Source organism: Melospiza melodia, chromosome 1, assembly GCF_035770615.1.
Source record: "Melospiza melodia melodia isolate bMelMel2 chromosome 1, bMelMel2.pri, whole genome shotgun sequence".
Lineage (NCBI taxonomy): Eukaryota > Metazoa > Chordata > Aves > Passeriformes > Passerellidae > Melospiza > Melospiza melodia.
This window is the reverse complement of record NC_086194.1, coordinates 120,690,009-120,708,601: the sequence shown is the minus strand read 5'-3', so window position 1 is coordinate 120,708,601 and position 18,593 is coordinate 120,690,009. Positions and strand designations below refer to the sequence as shown.

The 18,593-nt window shown below is 36.0% G+C and overlaps 1 protein-coding gene across 1 annotated transcript in view; it reads left to right on the top strand.

Annotated features, from left to right (window-relative positions):
- Nucleotides 1-18,275, top strand: part of CEP192 (centrosomal protein 192) — a 75,054-nt gene extending 56,779 nt beyond the window's left edge. Inside the window, exons 45-54 of the mRNA XM_063149748.1 lie at nt 276-399; nt 2,167-2,272; nt 3,633-3,837; nt 5,248-5,327; nt 6,174-6,269; nt 7,740-7,859; nt 11,574-11,695; nt 12,577-12,700; nt 13,169-13,227; nt 17,784-18,275. Of these exons, the coding sequence (XP_063005818.1) occupies nt 276-399; nt 2,167-2,272; nt 3,633-3,837; nt 5,248-5,327; nt 6,174-6,269; nt 7,740-7,859; nt 11,574-11,695; nt 12,577-12,700; nt 13,169-13,227; nt 17,784-17,922 (1,175 nt within the window). The 3' untranslated portion in view covers nt 17,923-18,275. The remainder of the gene's footprint in view (nt 1-275; nt 400-2,166; nt 2,273-3,632; nt 3,838-5,247; nt 5,328-6,173; nt 6,270-7,739; nt 7,860-11,573; nt 11,696-12,576; nt 12,701-13,168; nt 13,228-17,783) is intronic.
- Nucleotides 18,276-18,593: the final 318 nt, after the last annotated feature.

The window sequence follows — 18,593 nt, the reverse complement described above, 5'->3', positions numbered from 1 at the left end:
TTAAGTATTAAGATAACTATACTGCATAAGATGTTTGTAAGTGTGGATTGGCCAGTAATCTTTATGCAGACTTGATTTGAGCACAGTTTTGGATAAATCATCAGAGGTTATGTGCTCTGTGTATACATTGACAATGAACTGCATGCCCATGGAGGTTCTAAAGTAATGTGAAGGTAAAATTAGGACAGAAAATGCTTTATTTTCATTGCTGCATGTCTTTATCTTGGGGATTTTTGTGAATTTTTGTATGTATTAGCTTTTTTTTTGTGTTACAGGTGAAACGTCAGATACTAGACGTGTACAAATTCTCAACAATTCCAATCGAATGTTGGCATTTGAACTTTCATGGCCAGCTCACTGCCTTACTGTAACCCCACAACATGGAGATGTTGAACCAGGGTAAGTATATTTCCATAAGTTCCTTTATGTGTGAAAGTGTGGTGAGGTTTTGGAGGAATTTATTTTTAGCTTAACTGTGTAACTAGTTTAGGAATTTTAGTTGGTTTTTAGGAATTTACTTTAGTTTGCTTAGACTGCACCCTGAAACTATTTTAGGTCCAGGGTATAGACTTTTTGTCAACTAACATGCAAATCTAGCTTTTTTAGGACCTTATCCTTTTACAGTTGTGTATTGTGGGAATGTTCTTCTGTCATAAGTAAAATTACCTCGATTCCAGGAGTTTTCTGTGCCTGGAAGTTCTATTATTATTGCATAGTTCAAGGAGTTGAATGGTCAGTGAAGCTGAAGCTTTAAAAATCTGTTTTCATAGTAGTTTTTTGTTTAAAATTTAGCTGTGCATTTAAAATCAAAAAACTCTTCTGCCCTTCCCACAGCCAGGAAACAACCCCCAAAATAACATTTCTTAGAGAAGGCTTCTCTTCTGGGGACTTAGCATTTCTTTAGCAAATGTGCTGATATTCCTCACAACTTGATTTTGGGATTCTTTTTATTTGGAGAAAACTTGGTTTTGCCATTCAACCTTTGGCTTCTCAGTATCTGTAGGTATGAAAATAATGACAAGCCAGTGTCAGCTTGCCCATGCCCTGATTAGGGTATTCTTGGAAAAGTAATCATAATATCATTGTATATGTATATAAGACTTTTCACATATGGCAGCAAAGACTTCCACAACTTATGCTTGAAAGGTCTGCTCACCTCTCCCTTCTAAATTTCTGGTATTTTTAAGGTTCTGTTAAGACAGCTTTAAGAACCTGTTATTAAACTATTCTCATCTTCCAAAAAGTCTCCCACCAAAAAATAGGTTTTGCTTTCAGAATTATATTTCAGTAGTTGCTTTAACTTTGAAGTTGTTTACCCAAAATACTTTCTCTTCAGTCCTGCTTGGCTGATTGCATTTTAAACACTTAATTTCATATTCATGTAGATGTAAATTTCTGGGAAACTTTCATCACTGGTGAGAACAGAATAGAGATGCATGGAAGGGCTAGGATATCTGCTATTCATTGCAAATTCGGTCAATGCCAAGAAAAATAATCTGCAAGAGCAGTAACAAGGAATGACTTTCCAGTAGCTGTGAAAGTAAGGACATACTGAGTGTCTCATACCCCAAATTCAAGATTGTCTGGATGATTTTTACAAAGAGGGTATTGAAGGCCTTCTGCAAGCAATTTTCTTGCAGTGTAGAATTTTAAAATGTGTTCACTGGAAAAGAGTGAGCAGAATCCTCACATTTTGGGTCCAAGTAAATAGTCTGGATCAAGAACAGAGGTCTGCAAGTAGGAAGCAGACCCATGGGAACAGCTGACTTAAGCACAGCAAGCTGCACTTGCCCAGGTCTCTATTTTTCATGACCATCTCCTCACAGTGCCAAGGGCAGTCAACCTGCCACAATAGGAGCCAGCCAGAATATTTTATACTCTGCACTGTGGGGGCTGGAGCCTGCAGAACTCTTGAACTGAGTTAGGCCATGAAAAGAGGTGATCTGATTTCTCAGTGATGGTGGAAGAAGATCCTGGGATCATGGCTTTTAAAGCTTAATTTGTGGCATATCTCAGCACCTGAGATTTAACTATCTGTAGAGCCTCTTCACTTATCTTAAAAGTGCATCCTTTCTTTGGGTGGGCTAGTGACAAATGTTGTAGATGCTGATTCTAGTATGAGAGTCATGCTAGTTGATTTTTTTTAATTTTTTTTTTTTTTTTTAGGGCCAGTACACTAATTCTGGTGAGTCCTAATCCATCACTTGCCACAAGGCCCATATTAATTCCTTGGAGTGGCCTAATCTATATCCATTGTGATAATGGACTAAAGGTATGTGGTTTACTTGAGACTTCAGATTGGAACTTTTTATTTTACTTTGTCAGCTCTAATAAAGTTGCTAAAACCTTGTAGATTTGAGTCAGAAGCTCTGTCAACTTCCATTATTCTTTTTAATTTGTGAAGTTCTCATAAAGAAAATAGTCAAGATGCCATTTTGTAAACTGATTTTTGGTTCGTAATCTCTGAAGAAATGCCATGATGTAGACACTAACTAAATTTCCAACAAAAGTGAACCCAGCACTGCCTTATGCATAATTTTATAAAACACTATATATATATATATGTACGTATGTATGTAGATGTGCACACATAAAAGTAGTTTGTATCATATTGTAAAATAAAAGAAGTTAAAAGAGGGTATTGGACAAGTCACCATAGCTCTTTTTGAGCTCCCTTAGGGTAATCTTCACCTTCTGGATGACAGGTCAGGGATAAAGAATGTCTAGAACAGGTTCTACCTCTTCACAGATCTTAATCCAAGACATTTCCCTGATAAAATTGAGGCATAGAAATAAAGTTTATGAAGCAACATTTTTTCTTTTTTCTGTGTAAGAGCAGAAGGACTCCTTGGTATTCTCTCCTAAAGAAACAGACTTTTTTTCTTATTTTTACAGTTAGTGTATGTTTTGAGGTATTTGTAACAATACATGGAGAGAGAAATAGACACTGAAAGGATAAAACTGTATCTACTTTCCTTTTGCATGGAGGGAAGTGTGAGGTATGATACAGAATTGGAAACTGCTTTCAAAAAACCCAAATAAACAGGCAAGTTGTTGAGAAGGAGATGATAACTGCATGCAGTTAACTGTGTTGTGTTCTACAATATGAGAAAAGGATTTAAGAAATCTACTAGGACAAGTGTCGAGAATGTAGCAAAACCCATCAAATTCTAGGAAATCCTGTAATTAATAATGCTTTTGTCATTTATTTGCTGCGTCTCCAAATCAGCAGAAAGTATGCTAAGACTTTACTAGCATTAATTGAAACTTCTAAAATTTCTATTTCTGTAGCAAAAGGGAACACAAAGCTCCTTCTGAATGAGGCAGCTCTGTTTCCATGATCTGCAACAGAGAATGTTGTAGGAATTGTCAGTTAAACTAGTTGAAGTTATTATTCCTGTTGAACTAAAATGCCTAGATAGCAAATTTTCAGTGAATGTTCCTTTTCTCCTAAATTAAACTTTTTAAACTTTTGACGTTGGAGAAGATCTGGTGATGTAATGTATGAGAGCTTTCCTTTGTTGAAATGTAAAGCTGAACATAAGCTCTTGTGCATAAACTAAATGGTTTGATTTATTGATATATCAATATTGACTGTTTAAAACTTTGCTTTTCTCCAAATTGTGCAATAGTTTATTAAAGTGCTTATTCAAGAGGCTGGCACTCAGAGCGTGTCTGGATCAGATTTGCCATGTAGAAGATGTGACAACATTACTCCACAGCCTGAAAATCCCACTGTTGATGTGCCAAAGCTTCTCCCCAGGTTCCCTCTAACAGAAATGCACATAAGGAACAGAAACATTGCTTTTCCTAAAACAAGACCTGGTCAAAGCTCAGGTAAGAGGAATTTGTTATTAAATATAGCATCTGTAATAGCTTGTGTTCAGAGGCTTTGTGTACTATATTGCCTGTTTGGGAATTTTAGTGCTTTGGTTTTGTTCTCTTAGTCTAATAAGTGTGAATGACCAGTTCCCCACTTCTGCCTTTAGTTTGAAATGCTTTTTGGGTTTTTGGGGTTTTTTGGGTTGTTGTTTTGGTTTTTGGGGAGTTTTTTATTGTTGTTGGGTTGGGTTTGGTTTTTTGTTTGTTTTGTTTGTTTTGAGGGCTTTGTTTGTTTGTTATTGTTGTTTTTTGTTTGGGTTTTGTTTGTTGTCATTTTGTTGTCGTGTTGTTTTTTTTTTTGGCGTGTTTTTTGGTGTTTTTTTTCCCCCAGTTCTCCTTATACAGCACAGTCACACCTTTTTTTCCACAGTTAGGTTTGCATACAGACAAATCAGTTGCCACTATGATGAATGCAGCTATGCTGTGCCTGGTAAAAGAGACTGTTAGAAGTCCACTTGAAACTCTTCTGGCTCAAGGCACCTTTGCAGTAGATCCCTTCTCATCTGCACTTATGCCCATAAAGAGATGAGACCAATCTGTCTGGGTTTAGCAGGGAAATAAATGCTCTTCCTGAAGACAATAGGAGTCACAACAGCTGTTGTGAGGCTGGCTGTCCTTGTTTTGGTACATAGCGATTGAGGAGGACAGGGGCAATAATGGAGTCTGAAATGCTTGGACTGTACTTTTAGTTCCAGTAATGCTTAAAATTCTCAAAGTAACTCTATGGAACTCTCATTCTGTTATCTATAGACCAGGTTTCTTTGTAGTACATACTTTTTTAGGCAGTGAATGTTTTTTTAATGATTCATTGCCACTATTTTTTTTTCCAGCAGACTTGAGGACTTTCGAGACTTAATTTATCAATAATATCTTGGGGGTTTTTGCTAAAATTATGGAAGTATTGTAATAATAATACTTTGATGTTTATATATTTCCTATATAATTTATGTCTGCAACTTAAACTTTTTAAAGTGCTATTGTAGACTGAGATGATCTTCTAATAATTTCTTGCCAAGAAACATATATTTATATGCATGCTGAGTAACAAAACACATTATTTGTTACAAGTTTATTTGGTCCCAGTCTGGGATATTGTGTTTTGTCTCTGAATGATCAAATAATATCTTGGGAAGGAGTTGGATATCTTTTGGGGATTTTTTGGTGGAGTCTAAATTTCTTGTGTATAAGCTTCTACAAATTTTATGGCAGTGTGCTTTGTTTGAGTCTGCTCTTGAGATTTGTTATAATGAAAACTGTTTCCACTAAACTTGTGTTCATCTAGAGACACAGTTCCTGCTTAACTCTTTACAGCAGGGATACTTGAACAAAGATATTTTGTATGCTGGTCTGATATTTCTCTTTTAGAGAATTACCTGGAAATGCAGAATAAAGGGAATGAAAATCTGAAGTGGAAAATATCATCTTTTGCACCACCCTATATTAAAGTGAGTGAATGCTTGCATTGGGAGTTTTATGCCAATGTCTGGGTTTTATTTTAACTTTTCTCTTCCTGCTGTGCTCTCTCTCTCCCTGCTGCCTCTCAAGGAAGAATATATATTTGAGCATGACCTCAGTTACAAAGGTTTTTTTCCTCTGTTCGTATCAGGGAAATGTTTTGCTCCTTTTTTTCATCCCCGATGTGTTCCCTGACTATGAATCAATCAGTGCTCTGTGGTACAGTTTCTGCTTCACTTACTGCTTTACAGAGTTTTCTTGTGCTCATACAGTGTCATCATCCAGATTTCATTAAGTGATCAAGCATAAATGAAAGATAGGTGTGTCTTTTTGGCTGCAGAATGCCAGACTTGTGCTGCTGAAATTGCACTGTACGTGGTGTCTCGGTAGAAATTTGAGTTAGGTCAAGGATATTTTAATTACAGTGCTGTTGCCTGTGCCTAGCTGTTGACGTTTGTAAATGCTTCCCTAATTTTTGATAGTCTGAAATGCTGTGATGATTTTGGATTTTATGCTTGAATTATTATTATGCTCTATTGTTGTGAAACTATAAAAAATGTTTATTACTCTTAGCAGTACCCATGGGTACTTTGTCATGTTCCAGCCAGTGCACCACCTCTGAACTGTAAGTCAGTAGTAGTGGTGACTGGATTTAGTAGTTTCAGTCTCTATTAATTTGCTTTTAGGGAATCCGTTTTAATTCTTTACTTAAAAGTACTTTAACTGAGTGTATTTTCTTCAGTCTTCTGCAAGGGGGGGTGTGTGTGGGTGTATTGTGTGGTTTCAGGCTATTTTTTTCCTTTCCCTTCAAATCTGACTCACAAATTGATTTGCAGGGCGTGGATGGAAGTGGCACTGTTTATAGGGTTCCTTACTCTGCTTTTGGATTTTCCCATGTTTCTGGTACCCTTGAGGTTCATGAACAAGAGAAGGTAAACACTTATAAATATTTCTGGCATATTAGTGTATCTCAATTGCAAAATAAGATCTTAAATGAGAGATAAATTTTATTTGATAATGATAAAATGTTGGCCTTTCAGTACTGGGCTCTGGAGTGTGTCAGATATTCTGCATCAGCCTAATTCAGCAGAGTTAATTCTAAGAATTCATGCAATCAAAGTAGTTTGATTTCAAAGTGGTGGTGTGTTTATGTTACTCTTTGGGGGTTTTTAAGGACAAATTATTTCAGAAGAGAAAATTATTTTAAATGTTTTGTAAAATTCCAGAAGAAAATGGCAAATAATCCTGCGTTCTTACAAAACTTGTGTAAGCACCTGATTCCCTTCCTTGAAGCATTCTTGCTATACTTGTTCAGGGACAGCTGTCTGCTCCTAAAGTTGGTTTCATTTGACTTGCAATTTTATCTCCTGGCCAGTAGAGGGTTTCATAACCACAATTATAAAGCACATCCACGGATAGACTGAATGGATTTATAAGGGTCCTTTCCTCCCTCATCTTCTCTCATAATGCTACTTGAGTTCTATCTTTTCATCTTCCTTAAAACCTATCTTTTCATTGTTATGGATAATTATTTCCATAGAGATACAATTTGTAATCTATTTACAAGAATAAAAAACCCATTCCTGACCAGTTTCATAGTAATTTCATAATATTGCAAGCCATTATTTGAATTTAAACAATTGTATTTGCCTTAGCAATCCTTGTTCAGGCCTATTTGAATAACATTTACATCATTGGCATGCCAGGCTGTGGGCTGGAGCTGATAAGGTACAGTGCTATCATGGCTGGCTGTTTTTTTTGCAATGGATATTATGATTGGCTAATGAGATGTAGTTGTAGTGATCTATTCTAATCTGCTTCTCTTTTTCTCTTCTTCCCTCAACCTCAGTTCTGAAAGTTTATTCCTGAATTAACCTGGTACAGCACTATATGGAGACAAGCCATTGTTACATAGGTGGCATTTAAGGATGATCAAATTCATAGGTTGCAAGTTGGTTTAAATTTTAGGCTTTCTAATAATTGTAGTGCAGGAATTTCAGTTTTGGAGCTGGAGGAGTCAAGTTGTTCACAACTTAGTTGCCAGATGAAGAAAGTTTTTTTCAGGTGCACATATTTCCCTTCCTGGTCCCCTTTCTCTCCATTTTACTAACAGAAGTAATTGTGCCAGCACTTGCACAATTGCACAAAAACTCAAGTTTTGTTCAAAACTGCTTGCACAACAGATTTCATCCATTTTTTCCACTTGCGGGCGGAGGAGGATTAGCTAGTTGCATAGTTTTCTGCAAGATCACCTGTGTGTGTCATGTGTGTTCTGTAGTGTGTAAATTTTGTGCTGGCTGAACCATAACTTTGTACAGGTTAAATTGTGAAGATCCTGAACCTGAAGATTATTAGTGTTCTGCAAAATTTTCCTTTTTTTTTTTTTTTTTTTTTTTTTGCAGGTTGCTGTAATTTTTTCACCTAGAGATACAGGAGATTACTCTCAGTTCTGGGACCTTGAGTATTACTCAGTTGGAAATCCAAGCAGGAAATACAAATTAAAATTTCAGCTTTCTGGAAATGTGAGTATATAAAACCTATAAACACTGTTTGAGCTCAAATTTTTGATAACATCTTGATTTTACTATACACCTCTCTTTCATGTATACATTGGTATATTCTGGGAAAACTCAACCCTGCTAGTATTTTTGCTGGATTAAATTGTATTTTTTTCCTTAGGTTCCTTTTCCTTATGTGATAATGCACTGTCTTTTGCCATTCATGGTATAAAACCATTTGTTATTTAAAGAGACTACAGATAAATTTACATTCTATGGGAATTGTTTCTGTAGACAAAGGTATTTCTGTCAGTTTTGTTTGTTATTTTGCTTGCTGGTTTTATTTTTGTAAATAAGTAGTTGACTAACAGACCTTTGCTATAATACATAACTCAGTGTAGTTTTGGAATTTTCAAATATCCATCTTGCAAATGGGTATTTGTGTCTCTAATAAAACCTGCTTCAGTATTTTATCAGAGTAACAATGTAGGTGGGGATAATTGTGAAATTTATACATGGCAGCAACTGGGTTTGAGCTTCCCTTTGCTCCGCTTTTGTTCCTCAGCTCAAACTTCATAGTAAGGCTTGGAAGAAGTGGGTTGGGAGTTGCAACTGGTTTTTTGTGCTCTCTCTCCTTACCTTGCTTTTTATCCCATCTTTACAAGAGGAATTTACCTAGGACAGAGGATTTATTACCATAAGGAAGAATTAATTATAATGGTTAGTTAAATAAACTGAATGTGAAGAGCTTTCTACATTCAGTATGGCATGATTGCTATCTGTGCTTTGCTGTCCTCTTTAGAAGGTTTGACTTGATTTTTCTAAGAAGTCCACTCAAAGATTTGGGATCTTTCTTTGGAGTATTAAGCATGCTTCAGTAGTAAGAACCTTACTTATCCTTCTTACATTTGTTTTGTAGGTTCGTTATTCTTTCCAAATTAATTGCGTTGAAAGAGTACTTGTAAAAAGGTTTAATATTAAACAACTCCTGATTTTTTTTTCTGTATAATGTTTGGTTTTAGAGGGTTTTTTATGTAAATTTCATCAAATTCTTTGGTCACAATTTTCCTGAAAATGAGGAAAGCATCTAAATCATTTGTCTTTTTAAAGCTAGTTGAAGTGTGGAGAAGATTAATTCTTTAACAGAACTCTAGAGTTTTAAGGAAGTCTCTTCTTAAAACGTGACTAGTTGTCAGAGTTGTGTAAATCTTTGAGCTGCATTACTTGATATTAATGTTTTCAAACTACTACTGTGTCAGATTTGTTCTTGATTTTTTTCAGAGCTGTTAACAATTAGATCTTGATAGCATCTCTGCACATGGGAGAAAAGTTAGTAGAAAATACTTGAAATGCATGTCATGATCATGTTCAGAAAGATTTGAAAAGGAAGTACTGTATTTATCAACTAGGTAGGGAACATCTGTTCAGAAGAGGGATCAACACAGAACATTTAGAGTGTTGCGGCTTTTAGTTGAGAAGACAAGACAAGTGAATCATAATCTGTTATCTTCTTGGGATCAAGAGTTTAGGCAGTGTAACTAAAACTTTGAAAAGGACTTGGAATCTGGTGGCTTTGCTGAGGCAGAGGGCTACAGCTGTGGTTAGTGTGACTTTTGATAGAATAAAGGGGGGAAGAGTGACTGACTGTCATTCAGAGTGACTGAGTGATGTTTATTTATAGCACCACTTCAGAAGAAATGAAAAATTTGAAAGAGCTCAGTAAGGAGCTAAAAGAACATTAAGTTAGGAAAATCAGTGGCACATATCACTTTAATGTTTTTCCTGACAAATTAATTGACTGTAATTTTGATTATGCTCTACATGTGTTTGCAGTCCTCACCATTGGAAACTGTAGTCAGGAGTTCAGCTCATCATGTCTCTGAAAGCAGTCTGAGAGACAGAGGAAGGAGGGATTCTCTGTGTGCTCTGAGCCCCAGCCTCTCAGTGCTGGTCATTCCAACTTAGTTTTGTCCTTTCCTGAGGAATATTTGCTCCTGCTGCTGGGAGCTGCTCCTGGGGGCTCTTTGAAGATCATTGAGCTGAAAATGAATATTGTGCACAGGAGTCTTGGACTGGTATTTGGGTCTAACTATCAGTCTCTTCTGGGGGAACTGGCAAGCACCTGCCACAAGGCTGAGACAGCAGCAAAGTCCTGACTGCTCCTTTAGCATCTAGAAAGTTGAGGACTTGATAAAGAACCCCTGCTATTTTTTAAGATATTGCAAATGTTGAATGCATGCCATTTTTTAATTTACATGGTTTATGTACTTTAAAAAGTTAAATAATGTGCATAAGTAACAATAAATAAGTTTGAAAGTATCAGCAGCACAGAGCTTCATTATCTTTGTGTATCTCAGAAGTGAGAAGAGGGAAAACCTTTTTAAACTCTGTGAGAAAAATAATTCACATTTTCAAGGTATGTAAATTTCTGTGTTCCTGAGGTGTCTTTGGAACTGCAGCCCTCAATTGTAACCATTTGGAATGTTAATGTACTGCTCTCATTTGAAACAGCAGAAGTCAGTACAGGCTGTGGTAAAGCAATCAGTATTTCAAGATTCCCTTATCAAGACTGGGGTAACTTGTGATCATTTTCCATAATGTACCTTATTCTCATGCAGTCAAATTGCCTTTTGATAAATTAGAATTTGAATGATAACAGGCATGATGTCCACTATTTTTCACTATGTGGAAAAATAAAAGCTCTTGAAATGACACATGTGCAAATCCCTTCTTGTCTTTATCAGGTTCTACTGGGGTTCATGGGTTATTTGCAACTGAAAAATACATTCTTTAAAATAAGATTAAGAATTTTTTTATGGCTGCTGCTATTTCTGACAGACTGATTAGCAGCTCTTTCAATAGAAGAAATGAATGTCTAAAAGACAAGTTTGTCATAGCAGCTCTATTGAAGATGAATCTATTTTTTTCATCTTCCCTGCGTCAGGGAATCAACTGCTTGTCTAAAACGTCAGCACCATTTCAAAAATTGACATAATGTTGTACAACCATAAGTGTAGGAGGTTCTTTTGGTTCTTTAACTTTGTTTAAGATGTTGTGACCCAAGGGGACTCCAAAGAATATCTGGTAAGATTCACTAAGCAACATGGAATTTGAAATTGATTATTTGTCCAGTTATTCCCATTGGGTGATCTGGTCTCCCTGTGTTAGAATACCCTAAATGGGGGTCTTGGTGATGATAAATATTTTGGCCTAATTTCTGAATGCAGAAAATACCATATTGTGCATTATCTGTTTCTCCTTCTCTGGAGAGGCCTTTCTTTGAGAAGGATGTATTGTTCATAGTACAAAATTATTACCAAGCTTTTTGCTGTCTTAAGAATTCAGATTATAATGCTGACTTATGTCTTCCTTCTTTCTGAGTAGTTGTTTAGCCAACTTGGTTGTTCTTGAGGCATGTGGGCATAATATCTGCAGAGGAAGTGAGGCGTTTTTTGGCTTTTAGTAAAATCTTGTTTCCTTGCAGCCTTTTTGAGGTTCCACCTGCACTCCTAGTTTGTTGTGAGCTGTCTTGTAATAAATATTTGTAAAGCACAGAAGCCTGTTGATGTAGTCCACCTAACTAATTGCTTCCATCATGATGATCCAGACTCTCATGCTCCTGAAAGATTATTCTTGAAATGAAAAGTCTTGCATTGGGTTAGGGGAATGACTTATATTCCTGAATACTTAAGTACTTTTGAACTTGAAGTTTACAATCTTCTCTGGTTTTGCCAACAGAGTACTAAAGCAGAAAATGAAACACCAGTCGTGAAATCTTCTCCAAGTGCCCTTAAGAAAACTGAGCTTGCAGTTACACCAGAAAGGAAAGCTTACCCTGAAGGACAACCAAAAAGAGTAAAGTATGTATGGACAAAACCTGACAAGAGTGTGTCTGCAGCTGGGCAAGGGGGTGAGGGAGCAGAACCCAACTCCACAAGCAAAACCTTTTTTACCATTGGGACATCTGTGGAGTGGAGCAGGCTTCACAGAGAGTCTGTGCAGTCCCTGTCCTCAAATGGTTTTGGGATTTACCTGGTCAGCTTGCTGTGACCTCACATCTGACCCTGACTGGAGCAAGAGGTTGGGCTACAAACCATCTGAATATCTTCTGCCCTGAATGATCCTATGATTCTATGTTAGAATAAGCAGCTGTAAAAAACAGACTTGCCAAAAACTCTTGGTGGCTTTGTATTATTCAATCTTCCATGCTTTTTGTTTTCAGTTGAGTTTTTAAGTTGTCTAACTATGATATGCTGTGGTGAATGAAATGGTCTTGGCAGTAGAATTTTGTCCATGCTTTTTATATATTTGCCTTTTGGATACTCCAATTGACTACAAAGTACTGCATGTCTTAACCTTGCTGTTCAGTCTTAAGTTAATTGTCAGTTCTTTTACAATGGGATGATGTGAATATGGCAGGAGAGTAAAACAATTGGTCAAATCTGCAATCTTTGATAAGACTCTAGGTCTCTGGTAAAGCATATGGGGGAAAAATTCAGACTGTGAAAGTACATATAAGGAAATTCCTGTATATTTATGCCAGAGTGATACTTTCATTATTCTTTCTAGCTAAAATATCTTGCCTACAAAACTTGAAGTGAGAGAGTAGATGTTTTCTGGATCTTTCCATTTTTTCTGATTTATTCTCAGAAAATACACTTGTTACTTCAAGTATGCAATCAACATACACTGATCATACAGGTCAGAAATGTTAATATCTTAAATTCCTTTTTCAAATCAGACAAAAAGAGGTCATTCAAGGGGTGTATGCACCAGAAGATGTCTACGTTTTTCCTCTAACCAGAGTTGGGGAAGCATGCACGTTAAAGGTGCACTTGCGGAATAACTCCCGCACAACACACGTGGTGAGTCTGACACATTTAATCTTAAATAGATACTTGTAAGTCCTTTCAGTTGCTCAACTGCACTGGTTTTTTCTCTTTTACTCTTGACAAAGATTGCAATAGGACATGTCTTAGTTTGCTAGTACCAAAAATCAATATTTGAAGAATTTTGATGTGTAATTTTTCTGTTTTGTCTGACTGAATAACTGAATGTATTTGTAATATATTAATAGTAAAGTATGGTAGATCATAGTTTGCATGGGTTTGTTATTATTCTGATTTGTTGATTTTAATTTTTTTAATTAATTCAAAATATTGAGGTTAGTTTTTTTTCTTTACTGTTCAAAATGTGGGCATTCTCTATTTTTAAACCCTGGGTGTGTGTAAAGCTGTATTTGTAAATGACCTGATTTATCTTACGCATGTCATAATTTGAATATGATGGGCTTAAATATAGTGCAGTTTTAAGCATTTTGTATTAAATTACAGCTGAAATTTGTAAGTCCCAGGGAGCCTTTCTACATCAGGCACTTGAAATACTCTCTAAGGTGAGTAATGCATATGCTAACATTTTCTCCTAACAAAAAAAATTAACCAAGTAATTCAGTAAGATAAATATCTTCTATATATGTACAGTGCTAAAATGTACATATAAATATTCTGGATTCTTTTGTTTGTGGTTGCTGGTTTGGTGGGGGGAGGGGGTTGTGGGGCTTTTTTGGTTGTTTTGTTTGGTTTTGGTTTTTTTTTGTTTTGTTTTTTTTTGGCTAAACTGTACTCTCTAATCTCTGTTAGAAACAGAATGAGCCCACACAGTTATTTCTGCATCTGCCAATTTCTTCACTGCAAATTGTTTCTAACAGTGCTGCTGCTTTTAATGTTAAGCCTAATGCTTCATGTAACCATTTGGCATGCTGTGCACAATCAAGTCACTCCTTCCATTTATACTTTCTGCACAACAGACCAAGCAAATTGCCTTCATCATGCTTCTAATTTGACAAACCTGCAGAGCTGCATCAAAGATTCTCTGCAAACACAAGGTTTCAGCAGCCACTGGAATTGTCTGGTCATACCAACTGTTTCAGCATTTTACCTGCATAAAAGAAATTTTTGAGTTAGTGATAGCAGTCCCTAAAAAAAACCCCAGTCATCTGTGGAGTTCATTACAAGTATGTGCCAGTGGTATTAGTCATCTCTTCAAGAAGTGCAGCATCTCACATGCTCATCTGCAACAGTGGGGTTGTCAGGAAGCAGAAATGCAACTGTTTCATTAGAAATGGTAGCATACATTCTCAGTGTTTAAACAGGTTCCCATTTTAAACACAGGAAAGCTAAGGCTATAGAGAGCAGAAATTGTGAGCAAATCGTAAATGGAGTTAGATATTCTGCTTCCTAATCTGCCCCACATTTATCACAGAGACAGGGCTGTGGTGGTGTTAGCCAGACGTATTCAAGGTATTCTTAAGGCCACTTCTCAGTGCCAAGTGTTGTAACCCCTCTTAGGCTTGTGTTAGTGCTTCAATTTAAATGTCATCTTTTTATTAAATATTTCACATGAGAAGACACAGAAGGGTTTTTTGGTGGGGTAATGACCAGGATAACATCTATTCAAATAAAGACAACTACCTGGATCTGTCTGAGGCTGTACAGCAGCACACAAAGGACGGGATGACTTGATTTAGACATCCTTGACAAAAAAATAGTAACTTCACTAGAAGATACTTTGATATTTCAAAAATATTTTTGAGGAATGCTGTAGAAACTATTTGGTATATTTTCTGCATGAGATTATGCACTCCTACTGCATTTATCTAAAGTAGACTTAACAAGTTTAAAAGTCAGTCTACTATTTTTTTCCTAGTAATTTTGGCCGTTTTTTCTTTGGTTGTAAATACTAGCCTTTCCTATTTAAAAAAAAATAATTTCTCTGAAGTCAATATAATGCTCTCCCATTTATGAGCATAAAGCACAGAAGATTTGCTTGACTTGGATAGATGTTTTTTTAAAAAGTGTTAGAAGTGTTTTAAAAGGCTTTTATTCAAGAATAGCATCAAGGAGGATATCAGTAAAGCTGCCGGTAACTGTTTCCTTCTAAACTTGGCATCTGAGGAAGTAATGGTCAAAACTAATTGGATGAGAAGACTCTTTGCAGGAACTTGAAATATTAGTCTGTAAATAAGAGTATAAGAGTAGAAAGTACCATCTACCTTTATGTTTTTTGCCAAAAAATTGTAATGTACTAAATGTGGTCTATTGGATGCTCGTAATTTTGAGGGCCAAATTTAAAAGTAATCCTGTGTAATCAAGTTTTAAATCTAGACAAAGAAAGTGAAACTTTGTAGCTAGTATCAAGAGTCTTGTCCTTCAGAATTTGGTGTAGTGGTTTTGCCAGTTCTTCAGTTGATTATGCAGTCCCAAGTACCAGTACACAGCTCTGCTGTGGAATTCTGTCTCCAATTTACACCCAAAAGAGTTCTATTTGTTGACAGACTAGAATTTCTTCTACTGCAAGGAGAATACTTTTAACAATATGACTCTTAAGTGATACAAAAGTATGAATAAAGCATTAAAAAATGACAAATTCCTGTTTCTGGAAGGACTACCAGGTTGCTATGCCTACTTTAAGCTTGAGAACAAAAGTGTTCCAATTTGACTGCTTTCAAAAGCCATCTGATTACAGAATAGTATATTTTCCAAATACTACTATAAGGTAAAGCTGTTTGTTGAGTTGTTCCCTTCACTAATTATTTTTGTTTCCAGCAGCCACCCTTCTGGGTGTCAGTGGTCACTGTTCATTGATGAACCATCTGGTTACTATGACTTACGCTGGGCTAACTGCCCATACTCTTCTTTTTCATCTTACTGCAGTGTTGTGTTTTGAGGATTAGAGGATTAGTTTGTCTGTGAAGCAGGCTTCAGACATGCCTGACTTTTCAGAAATATCACTGGAAACTGGTGCAACAACCTGTAAAAGCCATACACTAATCAGAGACTAACTGAGGTGCTGGCATAGTGGAGAGTTTGAAATAAAAGGGGTGTTTTAAGAGAAAAAGAGTTAACTGCAGCAGAATTCTGCTTGTTAAAATTCTGCTTGTTTAAAACTAAAAAAAACCTATAGTTTTTTATTACTATACTTGAGAAAAATCTTCCAGATTGCCTAATTTCTGAGAACATTTATGTTATGGAGTAGCCCAAAGAGCTATTGCATTTGGGGTCTGAACTTTCCAGTCTTGTAGCTGAGAAAATGAAATGGAAGCAAGTGTGATGAGTCTTTTCTCAGTTGTGAGAATTACAAAACAGACTACATGATGTCTGATTTACTCTGCTGTTAGGGAAGAACAGTAATGTGTTTAGCACCTACCCAATGGACACCTGAATTTAAAGATCAAGAGGAATTCAATATGGTTGTCATTTGCTAAGAACTGCTCTGCCTCAGTACCATTCAGGCCATATGATACATATACTGGAAATTAAAATTTGACGGCCAGACGTGGCCATCTTTTTGAAAGAGCAATACCTAACTTACTGTTAAGTTTTTGATAAAGTGTAAGTTTGAGAATGGTAATATTGTTCTTTTTGAGTAAGTGTTATGTAATGTATCAGGGAGCATACATATATTATTTTGGAGATGATACAGACTTCTGCATCTCTTCTGGCTTTCTACTGAATTTACTTTTACTTCTGTAAATTCTCAGGTGGCCTAGTTATGTGCAGCTTCACACTCTATTCCTACTAAAATTTATGTTTTCTAACATAATGCAACTTACAGATTAAATAATCATACCGACATCCTTCACTTTAAAAAATTGATTTTCTGTTAAATGAGCTGAGTAAATATCTTCAGCCTGTATATCATAGATGGTTAAAAAGACAGACACTGCCAGATTTGTTATACAGCACTTGGCAGTCAAGAATGAGACATGAAGCTGATTTGGTTGTATTCCTTTGGTGCAGTGTTGGATGTAGTTCACTATGGTACAATCAGTACTTTATTTTTGTATTCACCTGACAAAAAAATACAGTAGCATCCCAGTCTTTATTCTAAATGTGTATGCTCTTATTTGATTGACCAGGACGTTGTTGGGGGGTGAAAAAAAGTACTGGTGTGGTTACTTGAGCACTAAGGATGATACCAGCAAATGAGAATTGTGTGTAATGCAGGTGTTATGATTTCAGGTGTGGGTAAGGGATAGAGTAGAAGGGTAAAATCACAGACTGATTATGATAGCTTGAATTAGTGTAGAGAAAAGGAGTACAAAAAGGTAGGAACACTGTGAGAAAAAGTAGGAGAAATAAGCACGTGCCAGAGGACTTTGGACGATACCGTACACTCTTAAGGAAAGGAAATTGAAGGAATAGTAAAAGCAAACAAAACTGTCTTTTCTGTTTCTACTAAGTGGGGATGTTCTATCATTCCTTAGTTTGTGCCTGTTACTGCCACCTGTTTCAGAGCTGGATGTTTCTATTGGATGCCATGGAATCCAATAGACTGCCACTCAGAATTTTCAGCTATTGCTTTTACAGCTTATATTTTTAAGTAATTCAGTCTAGGCTTTTGGCAATTAACACAGATACCCATTACTTTTGTTTTTTATGTAATCCAAATAGAAGAGGAAAAATGGTGTAAGATTTCTAAAATGTTGTTTGAGGATGGATGTACTGATTTACAATAATTCAACAAAATATTTCTTAATGTGGAGGCAATTAAAAGTAATAGAATTTAGTAGCTTCAAATGCATGGATTTCAGAAAAGACTTGGAAATCTTAGTGTACTTGTGTGGTGTTTGAAGGGAAGAAATGTAGTCATTTTGCTCTAAATAAAGTTTATGCACTGTCAATATTTCCAAGAGGCAGACCAAGCTTACCAAGGTAAAGCAGCAGTAAAGTATTGTATTACTTTGTATAATCAGAAGGAAAAAATGACCTTGAAGATCAAAGCCCTTTAGAAGAAAAATAGATAATCAAATCTATAAAACTAAACTTGATGACCTGGTGCACATCCAGTATACCATTAGGGTGAAAATCCAAACTAGACAAGAATTTGTCTCTCAGGTAGTATTTACTTGTTTATTAACAATTTCTATGCCCACAATTGCCTTTTTAGATCCTGTCACTACATTGCTGTGCCAGTCCAGTTCAAGCCAAAGGTAGAAGGAATGTTTGAAGATGTCTTCGTTGTGCTGACAAGCAAATATGGCCCAATTAAAATTCGGCTTTATGGTAAAGCTATTGCAGAAAAATAGAACAGTTTTTTTACTGTTTGTAAGAATTTATAACAGTTAATATAATTTAAAATATTAAAAGATTTGCTACTACATTTCCATACTAATGTCCTACTTGTTTTGCCCTGTGATGCTGCTTTGATGAAAAGTCTTCTGTAAGATAAATTATGGTGCTTGTTTCACAAATCTGTTTTGATAGTAAAAACAGTGAGAAATAACATTGTATGTTGTAAAGTTACCGTTTTATAATTTATGTTTCTGCACTTTTAAAGGAAATGGAAGTTTTGTATTTTTGCATTTATTAGAAATAGCTAGATACCGATATATTTTATTTTAAACATTGTAAATTCAGAAATAAAATCTATTTGTAAACAGTTGGTTCTACTTGATTTCTGTCTGTTTCAGAGAATTGTTTGCTGTACGGGATCAAGCTGCCTTCACTTAGACAATGCTAAATTTTTGGGGGGCAGTGAGGGAACAGGGGTAGGCACTGCAGTCCAGAAGCTGATCTATGAATATCACATTTCCATGAGGTAATGCTGGGATCTGACAATCAGCCCCCACCTTTTTACACAGTTCATTGGCAGGCATAAGCATTGTTTTTAATCTAACAGTGTGAAAACAATGTAAATTTTAACATGACCAATAGTGCCTTCAGCCCTCCAGAATTATGCTTCTTACCCAGTATTCTG